Source organism: Crassostrea angulata, chromosome 8 (genome assembly GCF_025612915.1).
Source record: "Crassostrea angulata isolate pt1a10 chromosome 8, ASM2561291v2, whole genome shotgun sequence".
In the NCBI taxonomy this organism is placed as follows: domain Eukaryota; kingdom Metazoa; phylum Mollusca; class Bivalvia; order Ostreida; family Ostreidae; genus Magallana; species Magallana angulata.
The window spans coordinates 3,324,297-3,346,365 of NC_069118.1; the positions used below are offsets into that span (position 1 = coordinate 3,324,297).

The following is a 22,069-nucleotide window of genomic DNA, read 5'->3' on the forward strand; positions in this document are numbered from 1 at the left end:
AAGTATAATAAATATGAACATGAGGTAATTTGTTGGACCAACGCAGGTCATTTACACAATAACAGTTTATTGCTGGTACTCGAATAAGGTTAGATGTTTACATATTTTATTGCAGCAATATATTCAAGTTTCGTATTTACATTCGGCATTTTTTTTAGGTATGTCTAGAATTTCACTTCCTTGTACAAATAGATTCAGAGAAACATGAACCTAATGGGTGCTTTGATTGTACAAATGAGTCTTTTTTGGACATTCTTTGATCTTATTCTTCAATCAACTTACGTGAGTATATTAAGTTATATACTTTTGATGTTATTTGTACAAATAATGATCACTAAAAGATGCTTTTGAAAAAGTCAAAGTCGTGTAGAACTCACCAAATGACGTAAATGAATTTACAATTGATAATTGCTATTTTTAAATTGTAAAGAAAAGAATCACAATACCAAACAGGAGTCAAGTAAAAAATAAGGCACAAGTTATGCGCTGAATATTCCATTATTGATTTAATATACGGACTGCGTATAGAATATGACAATAAAGGCAACGTGGGGGGAAATATATTGTGCCTAGAACATCAAGTGATCCACAAGGTCATACAAATCTACATAACACCGGGCTTAAAGAATATTCTTAGACAAGAAAGACACTCCGTTATTGCGCATGCTTTAAAGGGGCATGGTCACGACTTTGGTCAAAAATTTTTTTCAATGTTAACAGTGCTTCAGAGAGGCAAATTTGATAAGCATCCAATTTTTTGTGTTATTCGTTGAGTTAGAAACGAGTTACAAAGCTTACAATCCTGTTTTATGTAATGAAAGCTTACATTTTAAATGTTGATTTAAAAATTCCAGTTTTAGACTTTAAATGAATAAGCTAAACGTTAGAAACTGTTAATTTATGTATAAAATGAAGAGAAACATAAACGAATCAAAAAAGATTTTTATTTCTATATAGAACCTATGTAAACATAAACAGGGTACGAGCCTTGTATACATGGCAAAGAATGGTAAGCCCTGTGTCTTGCTTATACCTTACAGACTGACTCTCAAATTGTATTTGATCATTCGATAATTAATGCATTCCTACGTCATTGTAAATAAAAAAAAATAGAACTTGTCAAAAATAGTGACCATGCTCCTTTAAGCTACATGTCATTTAAGTTTATATCACACAAACGCTCTTTCTATGCAGTACTTTAAAGCGACCGTCTGGTTGCACAAGACCTATTATAACTTTTGTACTTATCAAATGCGTTATCTAATGTTGACATGAAAATTACGTAGTGCGAAAGATAGTTTTTTTTCTCATTTCACATATTTAATTGTTGTAATCTCATAATTCCTACTTAAATTGTTTCGATATTTTTACAGGTCCGTGTTGCTCTGCTTTGAATTTGTATTTCGTGTTATGGATTTTTGAGATGGTTGAAAGTTTGTTATTGTCATTTTTTCATTCGGAAAGAAAACAAGAAAATTACGTCGTTAATTTAGTGTAATGAATCTGTACCGGCATACATATTAGTATCTATGTACAAAGCAAGTTCAAATCGTTTAGTTTAAATCTATATTTATCTACAAATAAAACCAAATACAACACATGGAGTTTTGATCAATAATTCGAAGTTGATGTGGCCTTCAATCAACATTCAGGTATATCGATTACCAAATTGTTATTTCCATCCTTACGTCGACTCGATATATCTCATTGAACTTGAAATTAAAAAAATAGCACTGAGTCTGTGTCATCTGATTTATATTTGGATATTTTAATTAAGATGTGTTTCATTGTATTCAAAAGTCTAAAAAGTTTATTAAACATTTTCTTAAAGAAGAGTCCTTTGAAATAAAAACTTTTGTGGTCGGAGTTGTGTCAGTTGGCCATTGTTGCTCATGAGAGCTATATAGTTGTTGAACCTATTGTTTTTTTTTTATTATTGCATTTATATTTATTTCAATTTCTATTCATATGTTTTTATTCTCCGTGTCATCATTTCAGCCAATATTGCTTTAAATAAAGCCACATACATGTCAAGTCAGTTTGAACTAAGCACCGGCTCGGATAAAGCAGTAGACGGTGGGAAGACCCCGACATACGCCGGGCGTCAGTGTGCCATATCATTTGGCGGACAAACAGCTCTGTGGAGGGTGGACCTAGGTGTACTGAGTAGCATTCATCACATTACAATATATCCCAGGACAGAAAATTTTCCATGGGGTAAGTAAACACAAACGTATTCACTTGAACATCTTGAATTAAACCTGATTTTCCATTTTTTATTGTTTTAGTTAGCGCCTAGTGATGATTCGTCAGCATGTTATTGGCGACCATATCCGATAAAGCACATTAAAGATTATATTCAGCTTTGATGTAATACCAATGCTTCAGTTGTTTTTACATATAAATTGTATTTCTTTACCATTTGGATTCTAGCTGTCAAACTATTGTGATTATGGTGGGAGGGAAATATTTTTTTTCAAGTACTTAATGCAGACTGTGTATTACCGCCCTCTAAGAAAACATATAATGCTGTTGAACGCGCCAATTCTCATTTATGAAAGGTCTAAGAAATCATGGTTACATGATTTTATAATTTAAAACAATGTACCCCCTTTAAACTATTTGTATGTTCCGAAGCAATCCTTGGTCCTCCCAAAGAGCACCTGTTAATCAGATTAAGGCATTGACCATTATCTTGTACATCGTCAGTAATAAAATTCATTTTGAAAGGATCAGAACTTAAAAATTAAACTTAATGTATCCATAAGGTTAAAATGTATCATGTAAGAAAAACGATTTCAGTGTACTCAGTGATTGATATTTATATGCTTAAAAATATATGTATAAAGTTAGACAAATTCATATAAATGTTTACTGCAGAAAGTTAGATTTGTAGATGTTTTCCACTTGATCATAGGCATACATTATATTGTTATGTTTTTGTTTTGAATTACATGTAGACATAGACTCCTTATATAATTATTCTATTTTCTAAGTTAATGCTTCTAAAAATATACCACCGTCTGCATACTGGTAATCATAAATACCTTTGTGCCCAAATTACACTCATATGGAAGGGAATTACCGCCAAAATTCTATGTATCTTGCTTTTATTCTTATTATGCTTACTTCTTTATTCCTCAGTACATTTACACTTGCATTTCACTTTATTGATTTCATATTCATGCTTATCTAATTTCACTTTGATTCTCATTGATTCTTTATTGTTTGCCTATTTCTATGTTGCAATATTCTCTTCTTATTCGTGTAAATTCTTTCTTTTATATTTGTTACAAACGTGAATTCAAACATGCAAACCATGAGGCACTTTCAATAAAAACGAATACAAGTTGCATGAATTTAATGCTGCATTATGACGCCAGGTGGCAGTGTGCGCGCTACAATTGCTGCTCCCAAAGATTTATTCAAACGAAACTTACAAATGGCATAAATTTGATTAACTAGTGAAAAATCTCAAATTAAGGGCTTAGTATAGAAATATGAAATACATGTAAATGTAGTCAACTTTTAACAAGCCATGATATACGCAGACTCAATAAGATACGTTTTTTTTTGTATACATGTACAATGCCTCCGCGCGGATCTAAAAAAATCATGCGGGAGGGGGGATTGGGGTTCTGAGAGATAATTTTGTATTAATTATTTATTGGTTAATTAAACAAGTGTGAATTTTTCATTGGGGGTGGATCTGATCTCATTCTAGATCCGCAATGCAATGTACCGTGTATATATGCAGCAACAAAATATTTGTAAATTATTTGCATGAACGGTTAATTATTAGAAGAGGAACATGTCATACATTGTAAGTTCTTGTCGACAGGACTTTATTTTCATTTGAAGTGAAAAGAGATGGGGTGGTGCACGGTTTTGTCCAGAGGTACCCGTGGAACATGTTGATGAAATAAAAATAAAATAAACCAAATTTAAAGATGTTTTTGAAAAACAATAAAAGGACTGGGGTACGAAATGCTTATTAGTAGCTTTTCCTGTACTTTAGTACGTGTGAAAATTATCACTTGCATGAATCACTATGTATCTCTCGTTAGGCTACAGTACTGTGTATCCCTGATTAAATGCGATGAATTAATATCTGCGTGAAATTCCGGGTTAAAAACTTTAAACTACAGGTTTTAAAATATCACTTATTTTTGTAAACGTTTTGAACTTGTGTTATGAAAAAAAAGTTTGGTGCACGCGATTTTATATTCTTGCGATTCGGCACAGAACGGTGGAATCGCAGAAGTAAATATACGTATACGCGGTAAAATTAACGAATCTAAAGTATCAGTAACTTAATTACACAATGAGTAAACGAAAACAAACCAGGGAAAAAATTAAAATACGGTATATGATGTGACTGTTTATACGTTTTGGTTTAAAATCTAAATCAAATCTTAATCAAAATGTTTATATAAAGTTCTAAACAGAATATTTTTTTTTCTTCCAAAATACAAAACATAAATAATGTATGTTTCTTATTTACACAAATTTTCGAAGTGATAAAAATGTGTATGTATCATTCACAGCCATGCTTATTGTAGGTTTGTTTATTTCAATATAAATCATGTACATGTAACTGAATGTCCATGATTAGATTTGAAGGTGTTTAAGCTATCATATAATGATACATGTAACTAGAGACATGAACCTCATACATGTCTACCTGTCGACCGACTTCCATCAAGCTTGCGATGATGATAATTATGATACGGATGCTAATTTTGAGAACTGTAAGATTATATCGTCTTATATACTAGTATATAACACTGATGCGCAGACTTAGCATTTTATTTTATTTTAGGGGGGGGGGGGTTCCAGTCACCCTACCATCCTTGAAAATTCAAACTTTATTAAATTCACATAGTAAACCTACTGAAAATAGAACTCGACCTACCCCCCCCCCCCCACCTCCTCCTTGAAACAAAATTATAAAGTATCCCTAAGTACATGAACCTCCCCTCCATTTTTTGATCTGAACATAAAAACATTGGAGCGAAATGTCATGGTGCGAAACATCCAACATTTTTAGTAAGCTGGCTACGTTGGGTTTTTTTTCGGGGAGCAGCAATTGTAGCGCGCACACTGCCGCCTGGCGTCATAATGCAGCATTAAATTCATGCAACTTGTATTCGTCTTTATTCAAAGTGCCTTATGGTTTGCGTGTTTGAATTCACGTTTGTAACAGAAATAGAAGAAAGAATTTACACGAATAAGAAAGAGAATGTTGCAACATAGAATTAAGCAACAATGAAGGATCAAAGAGAATCAAAGTGAAATTGGATAAGCATGAATATGAAAACAATAAAGTGACATGAGAGTGTAAATGTACTGAAGAATAAAGAAGTAAGCATAATAAGAATAAAAGCAAAATACATAGAATTTTCGTGGTAATTCCCTTCCATACACTCATGTGTAAACTCATTATGTTAAACGGAAAAAAGTGCAGATTTTCTGTTTTGAAATGCCATCTCTATCACCTAAGGTTTTAACACCCCCCCCCCCCCCTCCGTCGCCAAAAAGAAAAAAAGAAAATGAAAAATTAAATTCTCCACAGAATGTTTCATTGCAAACAACATGTAAAATGTCCTAATGAATCGACGTAAATTCAATATCGTTCGTTCACATGCGTTTCTTTAAGTATAGACAGATGATTTTTAAGTGAAGGAAATGAAATTGTACCCCTTTTTTCGAGTTTTACTACATTCAATCGATAAAAGCATGTATGTTTTCAATACAAATCGCCTAAAGTAAACGGATGTAATAAATAACAAGTATTCCTTTTAAAGGAATGATCGGGAATAATGATATATTGATAGCTAGAAGCAATCATGATCAGTTCGATGTAAAATAATTAAAAAAGTATAGAATATTTTGAATATGTACTGCACCATAATTTCATCAGTATAAACCGTCAACAAATTTAAATTTGAAATAAGTTTGGGGAAAGCCGTTCGTAAACTCCTTGTTTAGTTTTATATTTTTTACGTAATTATTAAATGTTAATGTATCTTCTTCTTCTTCAGAATACTGAGTAGGGCTCTTCAAAGAGCATTAATACGTATACAAAGAAAGAGTTATATTAAATTAATTTAATGTGATTGAAAACCATTGAATGCCATCATAACTTGCTATTGAGGTCGCATTATAACGTAACCTTGTTTATAAATCAAGCCGTCTTCCTAGCTACTATTATGCAACATCAATAGATCGAGGTCAGTTCATGGAGCATCTTCTGCTCTTCTGCATGGTCAGTTCATCGAGGTCAATTGCATTACTGAATGAATCTTTCGATCGAAATTCTTACGCGTGAGACAAAATGTGCATTCTTGAAATAACAGGTCGAACTGTATTTTATGTATGTATGTCTGCATCTCTTAAGGTAAATGAATGAGTAAAATGTTATATAAATACTAAACCAAACTTCAAGTTTTTATAAGAACTACTAATGCAAGCGGAATGTGTGAGCATGTGGAAGCATTTGCCGGATGCCTCATATGGACACAACAGTGATCGGCCGAAGCCGATCACAAAAAATCATAATGTGAGCTTAATAAGTTCTTCTATTCCTTTTAATAGATATGGTTTGCATCCATTTGTTCACATTTTTTTTAGTAAAGACTAAAAATTACTACCATTCTATTATATTTTTCCTTCTTAAAATATTGCTATGGATTTTCACTGCAATTTTTTTTTTGATTTCTGTATTTGTAGATGAGACCAATGGTTATCTGCGCCGACTACTAGGGTTTTCTGTGTATGTGACCAATACAACAGATAAAGAAGATGGATCTATTTGTTTCTATGACAACGAGTTCTATACACCTTCGACAATTCCTGAAATACCAACAATAAATTGTAAAATGCACGGCATATATGTCATATTTTACAACGAGCGCAAACAAGGACAACCATCTTATTATGAACCTGAAGCTTTTGTTGAATTATGCGAGTTTGAGGTTTACGGTAAGCATTATTTTTTATAATTTGTTTTCTATACGCACTGTTACAACACGCTTTTAAAAGTTTGAGTTGACATTTGGACCAACATTTTAAAAATTATGAAAAAATCTAAGTGCGTTGGTGTTGACGATAACGCGCTTTGATAAAAAAAAAATCAAGAATTTCTTGATAAAAAGGAGTTTTTCCCACGAGTATAAGTAGTCAAACAACTTACACATTAGAACTCGGGATATTTGTATAATCAAAAACAAGACATAAACATCATCGCTGATAGCATGATAAGCAAAACACCGAGGAATTTCGCTATACACACATGAATTAAAAAAGATAAACACATTTCAAATATAATGGTTTTAAAACAAAAGTCATGTTTAAAGTGTCTTAAAACAAAATACTGTAAATCATTAGTCGAGTTTCTAATCATAGCATACCATCACCCCTCATACTGGATGCTACACCCAACAAAACATGCCCCTGACTGTGTGTAAAAAAAACACCCAAAAAACCCCCCAAAACGCTACACTATTGAAGTTGAATTACGATAGCTTACACGGAGTACACCTTTCCATAATGCGCCCAATAACTTCATTAAACATATATTTGGCATGGCATCTAGTGTGTTTGTTTAATGTAAAAAAAAAGTTAAGCGCCACACGTAGAGACACATTCACAACGGTTCTTTGATTTTTTAGAATACAGCGATCCGATGGACAATGGGTCCTAGACGGGGAGTTCTCACATTGATCCTTTGGTCAGATAGTTCTACCTTTCTAAATCCCTGATCATGCGCAAATTGATGGAAACATTTCCCGAAAAGTTAGGATGATTTTATCTTTACCGGTGGAGAAGGTCTGAGGCCGATTATTTGTTGTTTTGATCATATAAATTTTCCAGAGAGGAGGGATGGTATGGACACTCATAAACATGTGAATACGTAATTAATTTTTAATGTTAATCGAATTTTACAACCGGGTTAATGCTATACTCGATGAATTTCCCATTTAAAGTAATAATCCGTCTAAATAAGCATTAATTTGCTTATCAATCTCGACCTTCGTTACTTTAAAATCAATAGGTGCAAAACGTATACATTTTAGTACACGTTATTATCCTTTAAATCTAAGTTTTATGGAACACACATAATAATGAACCAATTGCTTCTGATTACATTACAAATTGTCATGGATACAAAATATGTTGTCTCTCAGTTGATGCGATACGCGTGGGCAGTCTTTACGTATGAACAATTTAATAAACGATGCAAGCTACTGACAAATGAGATAAAAAAAGATTTGATTATTGAATTCACCAAGCTATCCCTGCACTATAAATTATATTTCCTTGAAAGACACAGAGCCTGGCAACATTCAGGAAATATGAAATAGAACCTAACAATAAATAGTATTAGAAATATTTATTATTCTACTATTACAAACAATTGGTGGATGTTGGCCGCATAATGATTTTTGGGGGTAACTGGGGAGCCCACCAGTGCGCCAGTTTAACTACCCATGTAGAGACACTCTGTGGGCCCAAGTATAAAGCACCAGGCTTCGGGGCCACCAACATGTAAAAATCTCAGCTTAAATCTCAGCCTCAAATCTTAAATTTCTGACTCTGGTGAGATTCTGCTAAAACGGCGTGCCACCAAACTTTCTCAGAGTCGCCTCACGAGAGTTGAGTTTTACGGAAAAATCTCAGCTTATTTTCGTTACCGCAAGCGGCCTCTCAGGAAAAATGGCGTCGATCGGGTAAGTCTACTCTACTTTCATTTTCTTGTTTATCGCGTTATTAATGTAAATTACATGTGTAAATTATAACTGAAGTCACATTTGATAGTTGTCTGCATGTAAGTATTAAACATTTCATTAAGAAATATGGCGAGCGAATGTGAAATGAGTGTAGAGAGCGTCTCTTTAGACACTAGCAACAAGATAAAAAAAAACTGGACAGAGTTGGAAAGAAAAATAGGTCTATTTGAGGGAAAATAATTTATTTTATTTGGCAAATTTAAGGGTGCTGGGGGAGGGAAGATTGACAAGATGTTGCATGAAGGGAAGTTGCCCTGGCGGTGAACGGGTATCTTTTTCTCCAAGTTCAATTGGTGTTTTGTTTTAGGGAATTCCCAAGGTGTCACATGGCTTCAACTGAAAAATATATGTAGTGTATTGGGAGGGGGGTTAACTTCCGCTTTATTTTTATCGGGCTCTGCGTCCTTTTCGCGGGATTCCGTCTCTTTTTCCCGGGATCTTGCGAGAGAAGCCACGAGAAAGTCTGCTAGTGATTGTGTTGGCCTTTTGTAGTCGTTTTATAATAATATACCTTGTTTTATACATAAGTGATTGTTTACTTATTTATTGACCGCGGAAATAACTTCTTATAGAATAATTAGGCGACTGAATGCTACGATGCGAGTTTGGACTGAGATGTTTACTTCAAAGATGTAAATCCAGTCATCATAAAAATAGCGATAAGTTTTTTTTCTTCACTGTATATATATGAAATCTTCAAGATTGACTTAATTTGCGCTTGGTAGTAAATAATACTGCCCTAAATCTAATCATGCTAATTTGGCATTGAATAAGCAGTAGTCACATTATCATCTTCAAAGCTGTGCAACTAATTTTTGTCATACATTAATGTTATAGTCTTTAAATAATATATTTGATTACTGTAAAAACATTTCAAATTACAGTTAGTGTGTGTGACAGAAAAAGAGGAGAGAGAGAAAGATAGGTATCAATAAGATAATTTTTATTCTTAATCAAAATCCATAGCATAATGTTAAGAATGAGCAATACTCAGATAATTATATAACATTTTAGGAGCAGTGGTTCGGAGTGCTGAGAACTGAAAACAATACAGCAACTTAAAGCAGAGAGGAATGTACAACAAACCACTTATTCTTGTATGTATATATTGTATTTGTATATATACACTGTACTTGTGTTTACATTTGCAAATATTTACACTTGCAAATGTGTCCCCTTATTCATATAACACTGTTCGCACATTGAAACAGTATTTATAGTCAATGTTTATTACTTGATTTATTATCTTATCTCAATTTATTGTAAAGAACCTGTCGCTGAGGTAGTAACTAGGGAAGAAATTACCAAGGAAGAGATAATGGAAAAGGGGCGTTGTGAGGAAAGTAAAGGTACTTCACAATTATATGACATGTTCTACAAAATACCTAAGTAAATGCTATTAGGTACCAAAAATAGAGTGGTTAAGATTTTTCGATAGTTTTAAAATAGTGACCCCTGACTAATACTGGGGACCAAAGATCGGTTAAAAGTTAAAAGTAGAAATATATTATATGGACATGTTTAAGAATCTTCTACTCGAGAACTACAGTGCTTCAATGCGATGTGGCCCATGGACTTGTTGTTTTTTAACTTCTTGCCTTGTCTGCAAATATGATTTATACCTCAAAATTTCTGTTTAATCTTAAGGGTAAGCTCAAAATAATGGAAGGACCACTGTGGCAGCCACATGCGTGAACTTTGATTTTCACTTGTGAGGTTGCATTTTACAGCCGTCACAATTAAACTTATCATTTTAACCTTTCAGTACCCTGTGTGTGTTACAGTGTTATTAACCATTAACTGCAGTAGCTTTCCACATACTTTTCATGCAAAAAATATGTGAAATGTAAATATAAAACCATAAAACTAGGTCACTTGCTATCATGAACATGAATGTTTATTAAATACATGTTCACCATGTCTTTTATGAATGATTGCAAGATGATAAGAATTACAGTAAAAGATAATCAATAATGTTAAATGATGATAAATTTGATTGAACACTAAGACATGATTTAATATTGAACATTGAAAATGTGAACATTTAACAATACATCATGAACATAAATCTAACTTATTTTAGATACAAGTAATTCATCAAGAAAAAGGAAGATGAACATCCAGGAGCTTGAAATTGAGAATTTAAGACTGGAAAACACTAAACTGTAGAAGAAATTCAAGCGTTTGAATACATTTCATGAGAAATAGGTGTCTCTGATGTGACCCCGCACCGTTCTTCCAACAGCATCCTCCGGAATAACAAAATCAGGGACCACCAATGAAGCAGGAATCTGGGGAACATCTCTAAGAATGTCTCCCCTGTCTACGAGGGTTGTTCGGAAATTTATTGAGACAACACGGATATTTCCATTTCTAAGTGACGAATTATAGTGAAAATTGGCATGAACATTGAAGAAACCTTAACAAATAATTAAAGAAAGTAATATTTGAAAAATGTTTAATATTTTGTTTACAACGGTAGATTAACAAATCGGTGGTGGAGTACCCGGCGCAAGCATTAACTCGGAGAATAAGAAAACTAAAACATCGTCTATCTAAGTGTACGCAAACTTACAGCTTATACTAAAAGAAATCAGATTATATATGTTCAATTCGCTCTTAATTGTGACTAACTTTTGATCAAGTTTCACGAGTGTTTAAGTTGAAATACGGATATGGTACAGATATATTTACTAAGCAATAGGAATTTGAAAACGACAGTATATAGAAATTTGACGTCAAGGCGGCGCAGCGAATAAACATCAAATTGATGGAAATTTCGGAAAAAGACCTTTTCATACCACCCAACTGCTTTAACAAAAACTACACGATAGCAAGGGATAAAGAACTTCAGTTTATCGTCTTTTTTCACTAACTGTTTAGCTAGAACTCAGACAAAGTGACTAAATATCAAGTACTTTTTACACTCTTTCTGATGTAAACAGTTCTAAAATATGTACAAAGAATCACTGTAGGAGACATTTCACAGTAATTTGACTTTCAGTTAGAAATGACCCGATTTTTTTTCACAAAAACAAGAATGGAGGGAATATGCGAATGTTGACATCTTAAAATGTAAACAAAAGATGAGAAATGAAGAATTAATTCTAATTTCCCTTTGTTTGTTAGGTTTTTAAAACATAGGATCAATAAGAAGCGTCAAAATGACGTTGCGGTAAGTTTGCGGTTGCGCCGGGTCACTGGGCGATGGCAATTTGGTCAGCTTACCAGGAATGATTCAATCATGCTATGGACAATAAACTTTTTACATTGATGAACTCTATCCTGGTGTAAGTTTTGGTGAAATTTCAAGGATTTATCTTTTCCCCCAAGGAAATAAGAGTAAATGTCTAAATAATTTTCGAACAACCCTCGTAGACAAATGTTATGCAGGATGACACATGCAGTAATCATCCTGCACGCTCTCTCAGGATTGGCTCATAGACCCGTGTAGAGCGCATTAAACCTTTTCTTCAGAACACCAAAAGTCTGTTCAATTGTAACCCTTAAAACAGAAAGACAAAACAGAAAATAAAGTATGATGTGTCGTATTTGGTAGATTGTCAGAGGTAATGGGTGTGCGTACTTGCCTGGTTCTGCAATCAGCTGAATTAAATCTTTGAGAAGGTGCTGTTTCAGTGGAGATATACGGAGTCATCAAGTATGGTTTTAAACCGTATCCCGAGTCTCCTAAGAGAGTTCCTTGAATTTGACCTAAAATAATATATACAATTATATAAAAGAAAGGAACGGAGAGACAACTAATGTCTAAATGATAGTTTTATTTGCTATGGACATACCTTCTTCCATGATTTTGCACAGTTGGGACTAGCGAAATATTCTGGAATCATGAACACTTCCAGGCCACTTGGCTTCAAGATCGATTACTCTGAAACGAGGGTCACACGTCATTTATTAATTATAAACAATGTTAATTATTATATTATCATAATTCAATATATAAAGCTTATTCAAAGTCTCTTTTTCAAGGGTAAAACAACTTATTTCATTGCAAAATTCTTTTGCAAGCAAAATTGACATGATTTTTTCCTTTTATTTTATTTCAGAATTGAACATGTAATAAAACAATTTGCACAATAATGCTATGAAATATACAATCTTTGAGAATGATTTGACTCTCATTAAGGGTGCTTGCTGGCCATGGCCATTTCAGACTGTATTAATTTTTTTTTAAAGGAGAGCTCTATATGGAATATAGGAAAATGTCCAAATTTAAAATGTAATTAAAGTTCATGTATATGTGTTTTTTGTCACTTAAAGCAATATGACCTGTTTTTTTAAGAATTTTATTTTGCTGCAAAAACCTGCTAGTATGACAAGTCTTCATATAACTTGAACTTTTATGATAAATGATATTTGAAAAAATCATTAATTTTTGTCAAAGAAAATATTTCTCTTCTAAGGAATATTTAGCAAATCAATTTTTGTACAGGACCACAATAATTCATTTTTGCTCTAGATAAGGCTTCTTAACGGCATTTTCCACAAAAAATATGGCTAACAGAAATTTAAAAACCATGATATTTTTGTCATTCTAGTAAGAAAGATCATTTAAGTAAAAAATTAAAAATGAACTGATGGTTATTTTGTTGACCACCCATTCTCTTTAAGTGACAGGAAAATCATGTCACGTGATGAAAATCATGCACACCTGGATGTTAAGGGCATAATATCCTTTGCGACAAATTTAGTCTGCTTCATTGTCGTGGGGAGCTTTTATTTTGACCATTGTTCCATCAACGCACCCCACAGTGCCTGGAAATCCTGCAATTTAGTTTTATATGAATAAATTGTTAACCATTTGAAAAAATATGGTTCCTAAACATGATGATACAGCTTGTATGGCATGACAGACATTGCAATACTCAATCATTTCCATTGGTATTGTATAAATATTTATTGCATTGTTTAACTTTTTAATTGTATTCTATAATTTTTCATTTGCATTGTATGAATTTCATTTGTATTGTATAATTTTCCACTTGTAATATATGAATTTCAAATTGTATTTTATAATTTTCCATTTGTATTCTATAATTTTCCATTTGTATTTTGTAAATATTTATTTGTATTGTACCATTTGCTATTTGTATTGTATCATTTTCCATTTGTTTTCCATTTGTATTCTATAATTTTCCATTTGCATACTATAATTTTCCATTTTTGTTCTATAATTAAACAATACTTATTGAAAAATATAGAAAACAATGAAAGAAGATGGATGGATAAGGCATGTAAAATGCCCATATGAGGAATGATTAAATACCCCAAAATTTAAATATCATTAAATCTGATAATTTTTTTTAATAATTAAAAACAGTGTATATTTAACGTAACATCGCTTTGTAACCCTTAAATATTTTAAATACATGTAATAAGTTGATTTAAACTGACCTGTGTGCGTCAAAACCTCCAAATAGTGTCATTTTTCAAAACTTTAATGCCTTTTCTTTCAAGAGTGGGTCTGAGCTCCATATTTTTGTCATAGTCTAAATGCGGTTTAATGGAATTTATACCGATTTTTATCAACAAAAATGTGGAGGAATGACCCACTATTAAAATGTCATTTTGTAGCCCAACAATTGAACGTTCTAGTAAAATAATATACAAGTCCGTAAAACCGTGGGCAGTGTCTTATATAGCATTTAAACAACGCAATTTGTTGTAAATGATATGGCTCAGTGGTTAGAGCACCAGACGTTAGGTAAATTTATAGAATTTGGGTTTTTAGGTTGTGGGTTCGATACCACCAAAGCTTTAGTATTCATTTTTTTCTTATTGTTTTTTGAAATATTTCAAAGTGAATATAGTAAAAAATCACCCTTTTGTAAACTTGTATTATAACATTCCAAATTTATTTAATTGCATGATAAATGTTAAATTTGGAATTGTTTTTTACGACTAAATCAAATGAGCAGTTGCGCCATATTATTAACCCATCTTCATATAGAATACAAATGGAAAATTAGAGAATATAAATAAAAATTTATAGAATACTTATGAAACTCGTACAATGCAAATAGAAAATTACACGATACAAATAGACAATTATAGAATACAAATGGAAAATTATACAATACAAATTGAAAATTATACAATACAAATGGAAAAGTATAGAATACAAATGGAAAATGATACATTACAAATAGAAAATGGTACATTACAAATAAATATTTATATAATACAAATGGAAAAGATAATATGTTGCAACGTTTGACATGCCATACAGCTTGCACAATATATTCTAGATTGACTTAACTTTAAATGCTCTCTCTCTCTCTCTCTCTCTCTCTCTCTCTCTCTCTCTCTCTCTCTCTCTATTAAACTTCTTTTCTCATATTTAACGTAGCTCGCGGGTTTGCTGACGTCACAATAGGAATCGACGTGAAGAGTTGACTGTCATAGTAAACTCATATTTTTTTTAAAAAATGACAAATGAGATATTTAGAAGTATAAAAGAAAATATTTTAGAAAGCTTATATGCGGTTTATGACTGTTTATACAAAGATTTATAATATCAAGTGCTGAAAATTTAAAGATGTCACATACATTGTCACATTTTGTTCTATAAAGATAAAGAATGAGTGTGCGTTAGAACTCTTCCATTTAAAGTCATGTTTTAAAATAGAATGTATGCATTAACTTCGCTTTTTTTTTTTACAATTATAACTTTCGTAATCTGTACTACCGATTAAATTCTTAAATTTCTTTTGGCCTGAGATAACTGTTTTATTCGATTACTTACTTATAATGTCAGTAGTTGCCTGGCATTTTATTTTTGCATTGATTGACTCAGAGTTTCATAAAAACAAAAATAGCAATTTTCTGTATCTTTACAGCCTTACATTAATTGCATTTGATAACATTCACAATAATGTCTAATAAGCATTTTTATGTTCTAAAACGTGTTAAACAGCTAGTCTTGTCAATAAATGCATTTCAATTTTGGTGTTCTAAGAAGTAAGGAAATGATGACGTCAGGCTAACGTCGTAATGAAAATATAAGGTTTTGAGAAATCTTTGAAATCTTTAAAGTTTTTTTGCCAAAAATTGGCCGAGAACACATACTGATATTTTTTTATGAATTGATTCATAATTATCTCCTCTGTTTTTGTGTTGAGTATGATTAATTTCGTCTGAATCGTTTAAAAGTTTGGAGCATAGTTTTGTAATGCGGTTCTCGGTTAAAATGTGCATTTTACTATATATTTCATTGAAATGGCGTTGCTTGATTTTATTAATGACACTGTTTTTGAAACACAATAACATAATTACCGCGCAGACGAATCTTAAATAAATTTTAGAAATAAAACTATAAAACCTATGGATCACGTGGACAAATTTTCAAGGTAGGTTTTCTCACAAGCAGGTAAACCCGCGAGCTACCTTAAGCAAAGTCATCTACGTTATTTGTTTATGGTTTAAGAGAAGAAGGTTAAAAAGTTATTAACCCACCCCTGCACTATTTTACAGCAGGATATGATCTATAAACTTCTTTTCTGTTTTCATTACAATCTATCAATGTTTTAAAAGTTTAAAATGTTGTATGAATTAAAACAATGTATTGATATATATGATAAAAAGAAGTGTAATGAAATATGAATGTGTTTATTTTATACATACTATGGCCAATTTTTTCTCGTCAAAAATGTTAAAAAGAGTCGGGCTCAAGATGCATATAAAGTTTTAAGGTCATGGTCAGATATGCAGACAACTTTTTACCGGCAATCTTGTGGAACGCCGCCTTGATGTTTACAAATTCCTCTCTTGACGGAAGACGGATGAATCTTCTGGTCATTCTACATAACAATTCCGTCACCAGTCTTACCGCCCTGCCAGCTGTGCTTTTTGATATGATCAAAGTATCGCCAATTGTTATGTAGAATGACCCAGATGCTAAAAATCGTAACGAAACCAACACTTGATGGAGGGGAGTGAGTGGGTTGTTTCTTCTACTAGTAAACTGAAGATTGTCTTTCAGTATGTCAACAATAAAAAATACAGTTGCAGGGAAAAATCGATATCTCTCAAATAATTCATTGTCATTGAGTCCTTCCAGTGGATTAGATCTGTCTGTGATCCGCCTTGGAACGCCAAGATAACGTCGACGTCGACGTTGCAGACGTCGTCTGACGGCCATTTTGAATGAGTGAATTCACGTGAGATTTTATTTGAGGTTACTATATACCAATCTCAAGATTTTCTGAGAAATCTCAATTTTTTTTTCTTATTTGAGTCAGAAAAAACATTGGTGGCACGCACGTTTGAGAAAAATCTCAAATTTGAGAAAAAAAACTCAGACAAGTCTGAGTTTGAGAAAAAATGTATTTGGTGGCACAGTTTGGTGAGAAAAACTCTTTTGAGATTTGAGAAAAATCTCAGCGTTGGTGGCCCCGAAGCCAGTGCCCAAACCTGAACGACCCCCAGCGTTCTAAGGAGGGTAGTGAGACCTGCCCTTCTCACCCTGTCTCCTGCAGTGCTACCTGGTTTAGAACTTTGCATGGCAAAGGCTAATTTATCAACCAATTATTACATGCAGCAGTCTGTAGCATCCCCTCACTCGAATGAGGTGGATGTGTCCCCACCTATACCCAGTGTAGGCCCCACTATACAAAAAACCCAATTTTACATTGTAAGAACATGGCACAGTTAACAGTGTCATAACTTTACCTTTTATAAACCATATTGAATAATTTAATTAATATTCTAGCCCCTAGCTTTAAAAGGAAGTTGGGGGGGGGGGCGCCCAGGTTTTGGAGCAGAAAGTGTCAACTCATCCACTGCGGACTCCCCCGTTCCACCACATACATTAGGGCAATGTCCCCCCCAAAACCCTTGATATATAATTCAATATCATATATGTAAAACTAATACATATGATAATGTGTGTAGATGCTAATAAAATAAAAGAAGGAAAAAAATATTGAAGATAGATAAATATTTATGTTTGCCTCAGATGATGAAATTGAAAGAGCTTGAAACAAAGGCCAAAACCAAGTATGGCAGCACATTATGCTTTTAAGTAAAATAAAATTTTGGGCCAAAGCATTGGTCCTATCATGGGAGCAGAACAAGTATAAAAACTTTCTAAATACTAACATAAAAATTGTACATATGTAAATGCATGGGATTAGGGACAGAAGAAAGTTGCTTTTCAGGAAACCACTGGATACTGGTTCCCTTGTCCATCAATGAAATATTATAGAGCGTATTGAATGTTGTTCAGATATATGTTGTTACCAGTGTTCGACAGGTGTGTACCATCTGATCGAAACATCTCAAGCTCGGTTGCCTTGATATTGTGGTCATGGCCGATGTAACAACCCCCATTTGGTCTGCCATGACATTTTTCATGCACTTGTTAATTCTGACCCACTTTTTGTTGATATTGTTTCCCATACCCAATTGGGCAAAATACCAATATCTTCTATGTAGGATGACAGACCAGATGAGGTTTGTCTTTGGCCATAGAGCATGCAATCTATACGATGAACATTGTGCTTTTTCAGAAAACAATTTATAACAGATGTAATTTGATATTTGGATAAGTCATTTGAACCGAGGTGAATGATGACGAAATCTGGCGGAGTCTGGTATTTTGACATTGATGTAACCGTCTTGTCGAAATTCTCTCATTGTAGTCCACGGATACCTTCTCACTGTACTGTTACAGGTGGTTGCAGGTTAAGGTCCCCCCGGTCTCTCTGCTGCTGCAATTACAGTCCAATAGGGGATTGAGGACCCCACAATCTCGGCTGACAAATCTAAAAAAAAAAAAGCTTTGTTAAAATTAGAGTTTAGTCCTATGGTGTATATGTTGAGTGTGTGTGTGTGTGTAGTGTTGTCAAAATTACAGTGGTGCTAATTAAATTGGGAATGTAACTGGAAACCTAATGTGAGTTATGTGGGCGGATGTATGTAAGAAAGGAATTAGATCTCCATCTCCCCAATTCTAAAATTTTTCATTAAAAAACCCCTGTTTGCCAATTCAGTAGCCATGCCTATGGTTAAAACTGTGAGACTTGTGGTGACATTTTACATGTAAAAGTTTGAGCTAGCTGTTTAATTTGCACAACCTAGCTCCTGCCTGTTTGGTCGGTCTTTGATGAGCTGATAGTAATAAAAGTGATTTTGAGAAATTGGATTTGCTGCACTGCAAGAACTTCGCTTACTCGTAATAAGCCAAAAAAGGTAACAGTGTATGTTGCCGCAAAAAGTGATCACTCATAGGGTGTGTGGCATACTGATTTGAGGAAATGGATATTTTTTGTAAATAATTGGATTGAAATGGGGATTCGAATTTCCTTGTTGACACCGACTGACCGCCGAAAACCCTCGAGAGACTTAGTAACTATGAAATGCCTAGTGTTATCTAAAGCACCCACAATTTTGTAATGGTAGGACATTGCACGTATATATAAACATATAGTTCTGTATGAATAGTTCTTGATTGATATGTAAGCAATGAAATGTACGAGTTGGTGTGTAGGTACAGGCCAGGTTTGAGCCAAGACATACTGTGCCCTAAACTGCTGGAACTTTGCTTAAGCGGTGTTATAAGACTGGTGGGTGTTTGGGGCCAAACTCTGCATAGAAGTCTTGATGCTTCTTGCTCCAAATGTTAGGTGGTATAGGTGTGGGCCAATGGTCCGCCTCCAGTGCAAGACTTCGGAATCTGGCTCACTGTGAACGAGATAAGGGATATGCAATGCAATTTGCTTTTGTTTGTATATAGGTTGCTTTGATTTGAATTGTGTCTTAGTAACAGAAGAACAAGTTTTCTAACCACATACAATACCTTATCAGACTTGGAAGTTAGTGTATTGAGCACCTGGACTATTGCATAATTGTCAAAGTGAAAAAGGAGTCTAGTGTTTCGTAGATTCGTAGATGCCATATAGTAATTGTTACCAGGACTGGAAAAATTTCAAGAAAAGTCATATCCCTGGTAAGACCGTGTAAAACACCAAGAGTAAGGTCATGTTCCATATGCCCTCCTACTACCGAAATAGATACCAAAACCCCCATTCTTACCCCCTGCAATGTCGGTAAAGAGCTGTATGAATTGACTTGTTTTGGGATTGGAGAAGACCCATGTGGTATAGATTTGTTGTGTTGTTGAATTTGAGAATCAGAACTTTGCTGTAACATGAAATTAATTGATTGATTATTGACATAAAAAAGCCCGAAATCGTTTTGTATATCACCCCAAGACATAGCTGCGTTGGACACCCTGCACAGACGGAATTGTTCATCATATTTGTACCTGTGATGTGAGCGACTGGCAGCTATTTTGATATTGCGCGGATATTTAAGCATTTGTTGTGGAAAAAATATTTCATGTTAGACATAGCAATGAAGCAATTACATTTACATTGGAAACATATAATGAACATTTAGTGAGAAAAAACAATTTACATATCAGAACACATATTTTGTGATCGATTTAGAGATTCGCTCGCATATTGCTTCAAATTAACCACTGTACATGGTTCTTTAGCGGATTCTTAGGTAGCTTCTGCTGTGCATGTACGTACTGAAATTGAGTGCTGTTTGAATTTGTTCGATATATATGGGCATATTAAACAGTACTAGTACACGTATTCGTTCAGGAAATTGTGGATTCTTAAAGGAAACAGGTTTTGCTTTTGCAGTACTCTCAGAGTACTTTTTTAAATTTGATAAAAAAGCAGAATATAGGGTGCCAACTTCGTTAAATGATTTAAATTTATTTTCTTATACGGAAATGCATATTATACTTATTTTACCTTACATTTTCAGGATGTTTAAGGAATGCCTATGGTGAAAACTGTACGAGGACATGTCCTGTCAACTGTCTTAATGATATATGTGACATTATCTCTGGAACGTGTTTCCTCTGTGACATTGGATTCAAAGGGCCTCGCTGTGAAAATGGTATGCAAAATATAGATTAATTTAAATTTTATGAGCAGAAATCTTATTATTATAATATTGTTATATGTTCTAATTATTGACGCTTGTGTGTTTTAAGATCAATTCTATGTAAGAATCAATGATTTATAAAAGGGTCTGGCCTAGCATAGTCACCAATTTTCCTTATAACTGTTGCCATGGTAATTGAGGCTAAAGATGGGTAAATAGCAAAACTTACCTACTAAGAAGCCATATTAGAAGGTTTTGCCCACTAATGTAAACTATCAAACACATAAAAGAACCTTTGTCCTATTTTCAATTATTTAATTATATAAAAAAAATGATGGAGACACCAATACTTTGAGAATGTAACCATGGAAACCGTTACAAATTTTTGAAATCAGTTTTCTGCTGTTTTTTAATAGGCCAAAATGGGAACTGTTAAATTTTTACATCCATATTAATGTCCATGCAATATATATTTTATCATGAAAATTGGCATCCGTTGCTATGGCAACAAGGGCAAAAATTAAGAAAAACTGAGAAAATGAAGATTATATTTTGATATGCTTTCATTCCTGATTTAACAATTAATTTGCAATTGTTGTAGTCGGAACTTGTAAAAATATATCTAAATTGTCAGTATACACGACAGAAACCTTTGTTATGCAACAGAGAAGTGTTGTTGCTATGGAGAATTAAGTTGTGTACAAAAATCACACAGAAATTCTTACTTTTTGAAAATTCCATAGCAACGGCAGAGTGTCATTAAAGTTAAGGACATACTTTAATTATTTCACCATTTGATTTTATATTTTTATTCATTATAAGTGAATAATATCCATTTAAAGATGCCTAAAATAATATAATTTTCCTTATTTTTAAGCTTGTTACCATAGCAACGGTTCTTAATTTTCATATTTAAATTTTTAATTGCACAATCATAATACTGTTAACCAAAAAATCCAAGATTTGCACTTTTTATTCAAATTAGATGAAGAAAACAATTTTACAATTTCTGTTTAGTAACCATGGAAACGCTCTAAAAATATGCGTTTCTCCATGAATTGTTTTCTTTCTTTTGAAAAATGACAACCATTTTTAATAATATATTCTACCCTGGAAACCCCAAGTTCTGCACATTACTCACAATATGTTCTCAAATCAGCATTAAAATGCCATTTCTACATCTTTACCCTCCGTTACCATGGCCACGGGACCACATAGCAACAAACAAATGGTGTTAGGCTTTTTTACTCACCAAAGTCTATCAAATTGTCAAGTATGAAGAAAATTGGTGACTATGCGTGGCCATCGAATTTTGATTCTTACATTGATCTAAATATATTGATATGGAATTT

General features: G+C 33.2%; 1 protein-coding gene across 1 annotated transcript; it reads left to right on the forward strand.

Moving 5' to 3' along the window:
* Positions 1-204: 204 nt before the first annotated feature.
* LOC128158718 (uncharacterized) lies at positions 205-7,004 on the forward strand. Its single transcript, XM_052821666.1, has 3 exons — positions 205-286; positions 1,999-2,217; positions 6,733-7,004. Exons 1-3 carry the CDS (start codon positions 205-207, stop codon positions 7,002-7,004), a joined length of 573 nt encoding a protein of 190 aa, XP_052677626.1.
* Positions 7,005-22,069: the final 15,065 nt, after the last annotated feature.